Here is an 11,859-nt window from a genome sequence, read left to right as displayed (position 1 = left end):
TCCTGTGTGTTTGGGAGCTGAGCTGCCTCCTCTCTCCTCGCCCCGGGGCAGGCTATCATCTCCAGTGACACCAGAGGGAGGGCAGACCTCACCCCACCTCTGCTGGGCCAGGGGATGTATGGGATGAGAGAGGTGGCTAGATGGTGGAAAGAGGGGGCTCTGCTGGCCCAGTCTCTCATGTCCAGCTTCCTCTTTGATCACCGGCCGCCGACCTCCATGTCTCCAAAACAAGGAGCCGGGGCCGAGAACATGCCACTGAGGCTGTCAGCCCTTGTTCCCTCCAAATATGAAAAAAGGGTTAATTGTATTTAACAATATGCTCTCTAACGCCTCCCCATCACCGCCACCCTCCCCTCCTTGATTAGAATTAGAATCACATCTGGCGCCATGTTCTGTCCCTCATTACTGCTGAATCTCATTACAAGCCGATCCCGTGGGAGGGACGGCGCCGGGTTTTTAAGCACACTTTTCGCTTTCTTCCTGCCTCTTGCTCATCTCATCTGCCTTGCCGCTCCTTCTCTTCTGCGTTTACATTAGCGGAAGTCCTCATCTGAGAGAATGACTGAGCACCACCACCCACCTCCCCCTCCTCCTCCCAGAGCCTGGAAATTGTTTTACACTGCCAATTAAAGTAGGTATGTTGAGTTTTTTCCAGAGAATGTATTATTCAGAGTGTATTATTTGTTGCGCTCAAAAAAGAGATGAGAAAAAAAAACCCTCACTAAAATAGGACTAGCAGAGTAAGTCCCACTTACTTTCAATACAAACTACACCAAAGGAAATATAGTCAACATAAGGAAAATGAGGGAGCTTATTTATGGTGCCCAAAAATCCTACTGAATAATAGAAACCTCCACATATAACCACATTTTAAACTTTGTTTTTGCACCCTTGAGCAAACACTGTGTCTGTTTATGAATTCATTTTAGAGGGGCGGGATAAAGAAATCTGTAAAGTTTGAGTCCAAAATGTTTTACCTCAGTAAAATATTAATCTAAAACTATGGCAAGGGGAAACTGTTTCTCTGCGCACTTTGTCGGCTACACTTGTGACGGAATAAGAGTTAGACATATAATCAAAGCCTTTTATTTGCACTTTTAACATAGTAATATAAAGTAATAAAACTGTGAACAAAACACATGAAATAAAAAATGTAAAAAATAAAATAAAAAACTGTAGCAGTGATATCTGACAAAATTGGACCCTGTGTCAGAGCGGGAAGCTCTGAAGGTCACAGGGAAGCCCTGAGGTTCCTCCAAACGGTCAGCTCTAGATCATGGGCGAGTCACAGAGCGTGCAGGGCGCCAGCAGGATCTTCTTTATCCACTCTGGATCTGTGGGGAAAACAGAAGAAAACCGAATGTAAATGTGATGGGCATTTTAAAACGTTGGTCTCATAATTGTCACTTTCCCATAAAAGTCCAGACAGCAGTCTTACTAGATTAGACCTAATAACATGTCTGAAGCACTTCTGAACTTAATGTCGTCACTCTGGAGGCTGCAGCAGCACACCGTTAAATACACAAAGCTCAAATAAATACACCCAACAGCTTCAGAAGGCTTGGTCTTCTATCTCGTAACTCATTTCTTATGCAGGAAGAAAATCATCATTCATTTTAATGAAATCATTTTAATAAAACCACCAAACACTGAATTATCATAGTTGTTGAGGAGATTCATCTCATGTCAGATCACTCAGCACACAGAAAAGAAGAAAAAATTCAATGCAAGTCCCATGACCGCAACAATGTTGGTCATTAATTAAGGTTTCAAAATAAGTTTACTTAATGCACACCTATGTTTGAAAGCCCAAAAGCCAGTATTTTTACTGATAGATGACGCCAGCAATGTTATGCATTCTGAAATGTCTGGAAAGGGTTTAATACAGTGGAAGCCAACAATAATTGCCACACATGGTTTTAAAACCAAATACTGAAAAGGGCCAAAAATCTGTAAGATGTTTTGAGAGATAGGAGCTGTGACAAGGTCCGATTTTGACAGATGCCAAAACTGCACAGACCTGTCAGTCTTTAGCTGAGATAGGGTGGAATGACCAGGAGAGCCATGCCTCAGGCGCTCAGGCAACACCGATAAAGACCTGGGATGCATGTGGCAGCCAGATGAAGCCAATCCTCAAACAATGGTAAGAGTAGTGCTCTAACCACTGCAGGCACCATGTATTCTACATTTCAGTGAAAATAATTCATCCTCATCTACAAGTTCAAGAGTATGGGCCAAAATGACCATGGAAATGACTGACCAATCAAAATCAATCAGGTTGGATCCATAAAGTTAAATGTTGTCAGTCTGAGCAAACATGGGTCTTTTACATTCACACAAGAAATTAGGTTACTCGGAAACCAGGGCTGCGTTCAACCCGGACAAATCATAACAAAGCGTTTATTTAAAAACGGAAATAGTGGTGCCGTTTTAATATGGCAGGGGTTATATACACTTTGCTTCTGATTGGCTAAGACCTGTAACACATTCACCAAACATACCTCAGAGACTGTTGCGCTTCATTCAGTTTGTATTCAGTCTGTTTAAACCCAGTGTTTCTAAAGATTAGGTAATTAGATAATTGGGTTCCTCTAATCACCTATGGTTAGGACAATGGGGCTCTTGTTTACATGACAGTTAAGAAATCAGGTTACTGCAGAAAGTCAAATATAACCCCGTTACCTCAGTGCATGCTTGAGCTGCAAAGAAGCAAACTGAATGAGGTCATACATTATTTACCCCTGCACCAGTACTTGTAATTCCCAAGCTACAGTGAAAATGGTAAGCCTGCCATTTATTTGAAAAGTTTGTATAATGAGACAGATTCCTGAGAAATAAGATAATCTTTACTTGGCGCACCTTCCCAAATGGCATCCCTGAATTACGGCTAGGTACTTGTTGATTTTACATGTTCGCTCGTAAAAAGTTCAAGTTTGCAGCGTGAGTGCAGAGTGCAACAAAAGTAACAACTTTTTTGGGACAAGACTACATTTGTAAATCTTAGCATTTATCCTGCATTTTTCTGTGAATGACGCACAACAGGAAAAAAGGCCAATCAACCAAAAAACTGAGATTACACTGAGCTTCTGATCAATGATTCACTCTTCACGCTTAGGAGGCAATCATCAATCAGACGCAGAAAAATCCCCTTTAAAACACTTTTCCAAAGAAAAAATTAAATAAAAAAATAACAATTTTCTACAGATTTTCTACAGAGGGCAGTCAGCAGCAACGAGACAGGGCTGCTACATAATCCTTGCGGACAACTGCTCCCCATCAAAGTACCTCCGCTTAAGTGCTTGTTTTGCCACCGACAGGCTGAGATTGTTATTACGAGTGTCTGGTAACATTATGGTAAGAATCCCTACAGCGATATACATTTTTAAATACCATTTCTTTTAACTAGAAACAGTCACCATATCGCTCTCGTCAAAACCTCCAGACTCCCTTGACAAAAATAGTAATTTTTCCCTTTGTTGCCTACCGCTTCTTTAAATCAGTTGGTTTGTGTTATTGTGTGACTTTGGTGTCTTTAAAAACACAAATAAAAAAAGCGATATAGTGAGATAGTATAAGTATAGACACTTGTAACAATCATGAGCATGTCAGTGGCGAAAACAAGAACTTTAGTGGACAGACACAATTTCATGCAAGGATTACATAGCAGCCCTTACTTGCAGCTGCCGACTGCAGCACGCTCGCTCAATACTGGACTGATTTTGAGAAATGTTGTCCCAATTAGTAACAGACACAAAAACGTGGGAAAGTAAGGCCCGGTTTGAAAAATACTGAAGTTACCCTTTAAGTTTTCGACTGACTCAAAATCCTGAATGTCAAGCAATGATCTGAGCTTCAGAGCGGGATGATGGCCGACGTTGAAGGTGACAGGAGGAGATGGCTGACAGAGAGTGAGACTGTGAAATGAAGGTGGAGAGAGATGCAAAGTGGCGCTTACCCTCAGGCTCTGGCAGCCTGGCGATGCTATCCAGCAGGAGGCAACGTCTGAACGTCAGCGTCTGGCAGGCCTGGTATGACAACACACACCTGGAGGAGACCGAGAGAAAGGCATTAGAGAGCTGGCTGGCAGGGACAGAGGCATGCACCCCCACACGCACACACAAAAGTAGAGCAGAAACAGCACTGAAGTACAACTGACGGCCACATATTTCCCTCTTAGTGCCCACCAGAGGCACCACGTTCGAGCTAGCGAGAAGGCAGGAGGAATGTTTGGCAGAGGATATTTATGAGACGGTGAGAGTGGTTCGTGGGTAAATATCAGAAGGTGGGAGGCTTGATTACTGCTCTGTGAAGGTAAACAAACCGTCAAAGAAGGCATTTGGCATTGAGATTCAATTCATGTCCTATCAGGCTCAAATGTGGCATCTGAACCGCGGAGCACTCTGAGGCTAAAGCTAATTTTAAAAAAATGAAATAAAAAAATAATAGATCTTCACTGGATTACATTAGATCAAGAATAATGTGCGTACCTGAGCCACATGTGACCGTTTTCACAGGTTGCTTGTTTGTGGTCGGAGAAGGGCAGCACCGCCCGACACAGGCTGCAGCGCTCCGAGAACGTCTGCTTGTTCAACTTGTTCTTGATGTGGCCAATCAGGACCTGAGAAGGATGAGACACACACAAACACACATGGACACACACAGAGAGTGTGAGTGAAGGCAAATGCAACACTGTATAACGGTAGCCGAGGAGACTGCATGAATGTGAGTTCAGTGCTGATCTCATAAAAGGGTAACATAATTTTTGTTTTGAGCTGATCTGAAACACCACTATCAGAGCTGATCAGCAGTAGCTAGTTTTTTACACAAATGTACTTCATCTTCAACTGATGTCTACAGACATTAATAAAATACTAAAATGTTTTTAGTATGAAACCCAGAGTTTCAGCTATGTTCAGTTTGCAGTGGTGGCCCACTGCTGCAAAACTGTCACCGCTGCTTCAGAATTTTATGAAACGTCATGAAGTCTCAATTACACGACGAGGGCTTTTAGCTTGACGAGACAGTGAAGACACGTCGGCGGAACGCTCTAGAATTCTTCGGCGACACCAGAGCCCTGGCAACGCATCCGAGAAAGAGGCAGGAGAAGAGACGAGTAAGGAGAAAGACAGCAAGAGAGAGGTAGATTTAAAAAGCTAAGATGGATAGATTTTACAGTTTAAAAGAACATTCACCATTAACGGTAATCTCTCTTGATATTCATAACAACTCATTATAGCTATATCGTGAAATAATGGTCCAGATAACCTAACTTCAACATTAGCAATCTCACTGGGTCTTTATTTAGCCTAAATGTTAAAGTCTAACTAAAGCTAATGTAATAACTGGGCAAAATCAGTTTACTATTGTGCGTTCTAGTTGTGCCGAAGCTTGAGTTGGAAATTTTAACTGGAACGCCCCCTTAAGTTGGATTTCCAACTCAAAAAGTCAGGAGAACCGCGACTTCATGATCCAAGATGGCTGCTCCGTGTATCAACAGTTAGTGAAAGCTGTAGTTTATACGGTTTATTAGCCGTCAGTGGACATGTTGCTACTGTGTTTAGTGTGCTTAAATATCGTGCAATTCATTTTTATCACCCGGTGTTGGTAACAATGGCTAACCTTGCTAGCTGTTTACAATGGCTGGCCAAGCCGGTTTTCCGACTTTCCACTGGAACGTGGTCAACTTGGTCGTGACGTCATTCCCAGCTCCGTCCTCCTAGGTAAACGGAATGCGCCACATGTTGACGCTAAACTCATGGCATGGTCACATGTAACTTCTTTTCAGCCATTGTTCATGAGCGAAACACTTTGGTAGTTGCTAGACTTTGCTACACGTGCTTCACACAGGAATTTTATTTTTTAACCCCTGGGGTATGGGGTGTTGGCCTGCCCCCACTAAACCTAGAGGAAACAGTGAAAGCATTTTAAAATGAAAAATGATTAAGCTACCTGGATATAAAATGTGTGTCATATATACACAAGATCCATATCTGATATCTCTTTAGTTTATTACTTTGTCATTTTGTTAAAAACAAACAAACAGGCAATTAAAGCGAGTCTATGTAACAGCAACCACTGTGGCAATTATTGGAAAAGAATAAATGCTGAAACATTCACTATACTGCAAAAGGTTTGTGGACACACATGGGCCCTTAGTTCCAGTTAAGAGATGCAAGATCATAGGCATAGGAACCTCCATCAGAACTTTTTCAACAATCCCACCGTTGTGCTCATCCTATCAAATCAAACTGCCTTTCTTTCCATAAAATATTGCCCATTGGTTTACACACCAATTTGAGCCACACTGACCTGCTTCAACAGGAAATAATAAGGCAATTTCATCTGAACTTTAAGGGAAATCTTTATGCTCCAGCTTAATGCTACAACACACAATATTTGAGACAACGAGGAGGGAGGGGTCGCGGCAAAAACTACAGTGTATTCATTTGAGTAAGAGTGAGTTTTACTGATTATGAATTGAACTTTTCATCTTTGAGAGAATTGAACGCGGTTTCTTTTTTGAGAAATTACAGTCTTGCTTTAAAGTACAATTATAAAGCAGGCCCTTGTCTTAAAGCAGTCCTTAATGCTGTCAAGGGTTTCTTAGCCGAACTGCTTTAAGTGTACACTGTGCAGCTGCATTATGTAGGATTGTATGAATATCACTTGATGATCGTCAGCATATATGCGACATCAAGTCACTGATTAGGGCAAAAATACAGTACAAAATTCACAACATTCTTGGAAAGAAGCTGAAGGAAATAACTAGCAGGTGAGTTTTACCTCTGAAGCTCTGTCGTTGGCGTCTTTGGAGAGGTACTCCACCAGGCCACAGGTGGGTATGCTGGTGTTCTGAGCAATCCAGGTGTTGAGGTACACCACCCCCAGCACCTTCTTCATGTTCTCTCTCATCAGGTGGGTCTCTACAGCATTGATCCAAGCCTGCACCTCCTCCAGCTGCTCCTCCTTCTCCTGTTTCACCCCACCAGGCTCGCCTTCCTCTTGTGCTGCACCTTCGTCCGTTCCGTTCTCCTCTTCCTCGTCTCTTACAAACACCTTGCGCTCCTCGTGTGAAGGTTTCCATCGGTGATCTGTGGGAGGCGTCTGTAGCGACTGGTAAAGCATACGCACCAGAAAGAGCTTGAAACGCCACAAGTAGGGCGAGTCTACTTCCTGGATCTTTTGATCGAGCTCTTCCAGCAGCGACGCAGGGATGCACTTGTTTTTCAAAACTTGCCACCTCACGAGATCAAGCAGGTCGGCCATTTTATACAGGTTCTGCGTGGGGGACTTTAGCAGTAGTGTCGCCGCCATTTCTGGCGTTTTGAGGGTCACAAAGTGAACCTGGTAGGTCCTGTGAATTGGATGATGGCCGCCAACCATACCTTGCGTGCTGACAAGCGCAATATATGCTCCGTTGTGGCTCACGGCGATCCCGTGTATCCTCCTCCCCGTTAGGTTTTCAGGTCGCAACATGTCCTCTTGTTTGAAAATCAGAGTGTTCTCTGTAAATGTTGGTGTCAGCTTTTTTATCCATCCGTCTATGGAACACGTGTACACTGCAACGCCATGCTGACTAACCGCTAGCGAGACCACAGGGAGGGAGTGCAGTCCTGCCACGTGAGAGTTGTGTACATTTAGTCCGGCAGGCGAAATCATGAGCAAACACCAAAAGACGTAGCAGCCGCGCGAGGCCACGATGAGGCTGCAGCTGGATTTTTGGATCGGGTGAATCATCGGGACACATTTGAGGTTTTCGACGGCGATTTCGTCACACTCCTTCCAGAGGATGACGGGGTGACGGAGGGTGAAGTAGCCCTTCACTCCCGACAGGCTGACCGGCATGATCTTGACGGGTCCCACTTCACTGCCGACGATCAGCCCGCTCATCCGGCGATCTGCGCTTTCATACTCCCACCACGCCAAGTCACTGGGTCTAGTCACACCCGATTCGACGATATCATAAAAGACGACATCTGCCCCGTTTACAAAGGGCAACACAAACTTCCACAAAACAAGGTCGCCGTTTTCCATTAAGACGGCGAGGAGGACCATCTCCACGTCTACACATGTGTTGTCCGGCTGCACCTGTTTGATCGTGTAAACGCTCGACCACTCCATTCTCAGAGGAGTCTGCATACGGAAACGCCGCTGCAGCTCGTCTAAGTCCAGCAGGTTTGCCTGCGGAGGCTTGTTGTCTTTTTTGGCGTAGCCTCGCTCCTTTAGCCTCTCACTGTACTTTTTGGTGAGATCGACTAGCATATTCCACTCGAGACGCTTGTGGCTGTTATGTATGGTAAGTCTGTGGTCAAGTGTTAGGCAAGCGAGCAGACAGCGCCCGCTTGAGTCACAACCTAACGGAGACCAACTGCCATATTTGATTCCTTTGTGCGGTCCTATCGATGGGTTGATCGCTCTGTCGGCCAGAAAAACTTGCCTCACTGTGGGGTCTGGATGTGTAGAGAACTTCTCCATCGCTTGAGCTAGCTCTGCTGCCGGTCCCACCTTAAAAAGTTAAAAACACAAATGAAAAGCAAATTTAAGGTTAAAAGTCAGGTTTAAGAGTCATTTCAGCATACATCCAATGAAACAATATTCCCACCTGAACTGTTACTATATTTGATAGTAGTAAAAGCCAATGCTAACACAAAAATCATTTAACACTGGAAAATCCCAAAACACTAAAGAACACTGAATTTAAGAGCTACATTAACTACTGAGAAATCAAAGCAATATCTCTGAGTTCCACGACTAAAAGTCAACTTTGGATTATACTGACCGAAACCCACAGGCATTAGTTTGGTGCTTGACAAAACAAACTACTGGGCTATAAATTTACCGAAAGTACATCATGTACAGGAAAAGTGATACTACTCACAATGGTTAAAATCTAAAAGCAGAATGCTTTAAAAAAAAACAAACACATTCAGTCAAAAGGATCACCTGACATGGCTGATGCAACAGTATCAAGTTGTGTTTTGAGTGCCAGTGTCTACTGCTCCCTGCTCACCAGCCCTCTGATTTACAAGCAGTTAATCACATCTATAAATGACAGCAGGAAACCACCGTTGTCTGTCTGCCACTGCGCCTAGTGGATTATACACTTCTGCTCCATCCAGTGTTTTATCTGCCAAGTGGATTTTTGGAGTGGAGATGAACCTATAAACAATCATGTTTACACACAAGAGCAGCTGCGCAGAGACAGATTCATCACGGCAAAATTGTTTTTCAGTTTCTCTTTTCATCAACATTTGTATTCCATCACTTTAATCGTCTTTCTTTCAGTTCGGTAAATAATGAAAATACAGAGACATCCACCACTGCCAAACTAATAGCTCACAAGTGAATATTAGCTTGGCTGCGTTTCTAAGGCTTGTTTACACAAGTTGCTTAACAAGCAGACAAATGGTAGCACTACTGCAATGGACTCACAGATGTTCTTTAGACACATATCACATATTTAGACTTGGGCACTAACACTTGTATTACATATAACCAGTGTGTATTGCCACTTTTGTTGCCATTCTTTTATTCTGTTCACTTTTTAAGGTTTAAAAAAAAACAACCTTCTGATAGATCCTTCTGATAAATCTTATGCCCCAGGACGGTTCACTCATTACTTACGATCATAAGCTTCACTTTTCCATAATAGCTGAAGATTAGGCAGCCATATGCCCCAAATATTAAGTCTCCCTTTTTGTCACTAAACTTGGATGTTTGACCTTCATTATAAGGAACAACGTATATGCTGAGTTTATGAGTTTAACACCAAAAGGCTGTAATGAATGTAAACATAAATTTGGGGTAACGTGCATTGACAAGCCTGAATTTGTGACATTACAGTATGATGTGGAAACTTGAAGCCTCCAGTGCACATACAGTGCAAAAATGTACTGACATACAACTTTTAAAATTAGGAAAATATTACTGCATATTCATAAATTCTGGGTTTTTAAATGAGGATAAAGGAGTGTGTGTAATTTTAACAATTTTGAACCAGTTGTAAATATTTATATAGCAAACCACAAATCCTCATTCAAAGCGGAGTGTCAGCATATATGTCTTAAAACATATCTGGAGGGAATCTTAAAAGGTTTTCATTTCATCGGCGGATATGTTGTCTTAAAACCTGTTTAAGAGTCTACAGTAATTAATTTGCTGTGTTTGATATAATGTCAAAATTACAGTTTACATCTAAACAAAACCTGTTCCCCTTGCAGCAATCATCAATTTTACATCCCAGTAATCATACTTTCAAGATCCCAGGTAGAGTTAAAATGAAAAACATAGAGGCTGAGTGATACTGACAACATTACAGAAGAAACAATCATAATGTGAATATGTTCAACAGGTGGAGGCATATTCATGTCAGCTGTAACAGTCTAATAAAATATTCTGTTTCTGCAGAGTTTGACATTCATCTGATAGGCTGCTTAAATTCTGATGTGATTCTGATGAACTGCCGAAACAATTGATTCCCATTACTGACATCTCACTGCCTGCAAGACAGCTCAGATTTTAAAAGGAGTGACTGTGGCCAGTTCCTGAATAGCAGGGGCTTACTTGCGTGTGAAATTTGTGGTCAACTCCCCTTATTTCTTCTCTGCAAGATGGAGAGCTACGCTGGGCTAACGTTAGTTAGTTATTACTGCTTCCAAATACAATTATAGCATGTACATAGTCTTTGTCAGGGGTTAATATGAACGCGGTCAACCACTTGACTGCACGGACTTTCAACACCCAACCAGCGCCAGGTTGAGCCATCACCTGTCGCTGTGTTTACCAGCTGATGTTCTGTTCACAGCCGCACATGCTAAGCTAACGATAAGCGCTACCCGGGTGCCTTTTGTTATTATTAGTGTCACCATGTGGACAAAACAGATGAACATTTTGGGGGCATTTACCCGCAGCGTGTACGCTTCGGTCGGGACGGGAATAGAGGTCCTGTGCAGCGTCAGGTCCTGTTTGTTGCTGTGGACATCGCACACCAGCTCCATCAGCGACATGGAGCTGGTGGTGCACACAGCCAGGCGGTGATCCTGCGACCAGGCGAGCGGATGGAGCCCGCTGACCGGGGCCATGAGCGGGACGACGGGGTCCCGCTTAACCGGCACATCCTCCGGGCCGAAGAGTAGACCATCCTCAGATCCTGGCTCGGTCTTGACGACTACGTTTATGGGCAGTGAAGCAGCCGATTCTGACTCACTGGCCGCCGCCATGTTTCGTGTGCGGCGGAAGTGACATCGACGAGCGCGGGAGGAAGGAGGGACTTCCTCCTGCGGAGTTAAATAGTGCACTGCACATGTCAGCAGCGTCAACTGTTTACATCTGTCAAGTCGGTCAAGCCTTTTAACGCTGTCTCTCTCACACACACACACACACATATATAGATATACATATATTAGGGTGCCACTCAATGTAATGGAAAAAATCTTTAAAAACTTTTTCCATGTGCCACCCCCTCGTTGTGTTCCTTTTAGGATGCACACTGCCAGTGAAAGGTTTCATTCAGATATAATAATACTATAACATGTACTATAATCAAGATAAAATGTCATTTAATTCAAAATTTCTCTACCAAAGTAAATTAATCCTTGAGTAAGTATTGTTATCATTTAACTGTTCTTTTTCATATTCTAATTTGTGGTATTATTTGGTTTAAATACTATGTAATCAGAATAATATTTTTGGGTTAGCACTATAGCAGACGTAGTCAATAGTATATTTAACTCTGTCCAGGATTGCGAGGGGGCTGGAGCCAATCCCAGCTGTCATTGTGTGATCCCTGGACAAATCGCTAGATCATCACAGGGCTAACTCATAGAGACAAACAATTCACGTATACGTTCACACCTAAGG

At 43.1% G+C, this 11,859-nt stretch overlaps 1 protein-coding gene across 1 annotated transcript; it reads right to left on the bottom strand.

Moving 5' to 3' along the window:
* Nucleotides 1-1,070: 1,070 nt before the first annotated feature.
* On the bottom strand, nt 1,071-11,219 carry gtf3c4 (general transcription factor IIIC, polypeptide 4). The gene is made up of 5 exons (XM_038734202.1): nt 10,905-11,219; nt 6,784-8,505; nt 4,488-4,618; nt 3,956-4,044; nt 1,071-1,334 (listed from the first exon to the last, which is right to left on the bottom strand). The coding sequence occupies exons 1-5, from the start codon at nt 11,217-11,219 to the stop codon at nt 1,270-1,272; spliced, it is 2,322 nt and encodes a 773-aa protein (XP_038590130.1). The 3' UTR covers nt 1,071-1,269.
* Nucleotides 11,220-11,859: the final 640 nt, after the last annotated feature.

This window comes from Micropterus salmoides, unplaced genomic scaffold (genome assembly GCF_014851395.1).
Source record: "Micropterus salmoides isolate LMB-PRFRI ecotype aquatic unplaced genomic scaffold, ASM1485139v1 Ms_hic_scaffold_20, whole genome shotgun sequence".
In the NCBI taxonomy this organism is placed as follows: Eukaryota; Metazoa; Chordata; class Actinopteri; order Centrarchiformes; family Centrarchidae; genus Micropterus; species Micropterus salmoides.
The sequence above is the reverse complement of the archived record's forward strand: the minus strand, read 5'-3'. Positions and strand labels throughout refer to the sequence as shown.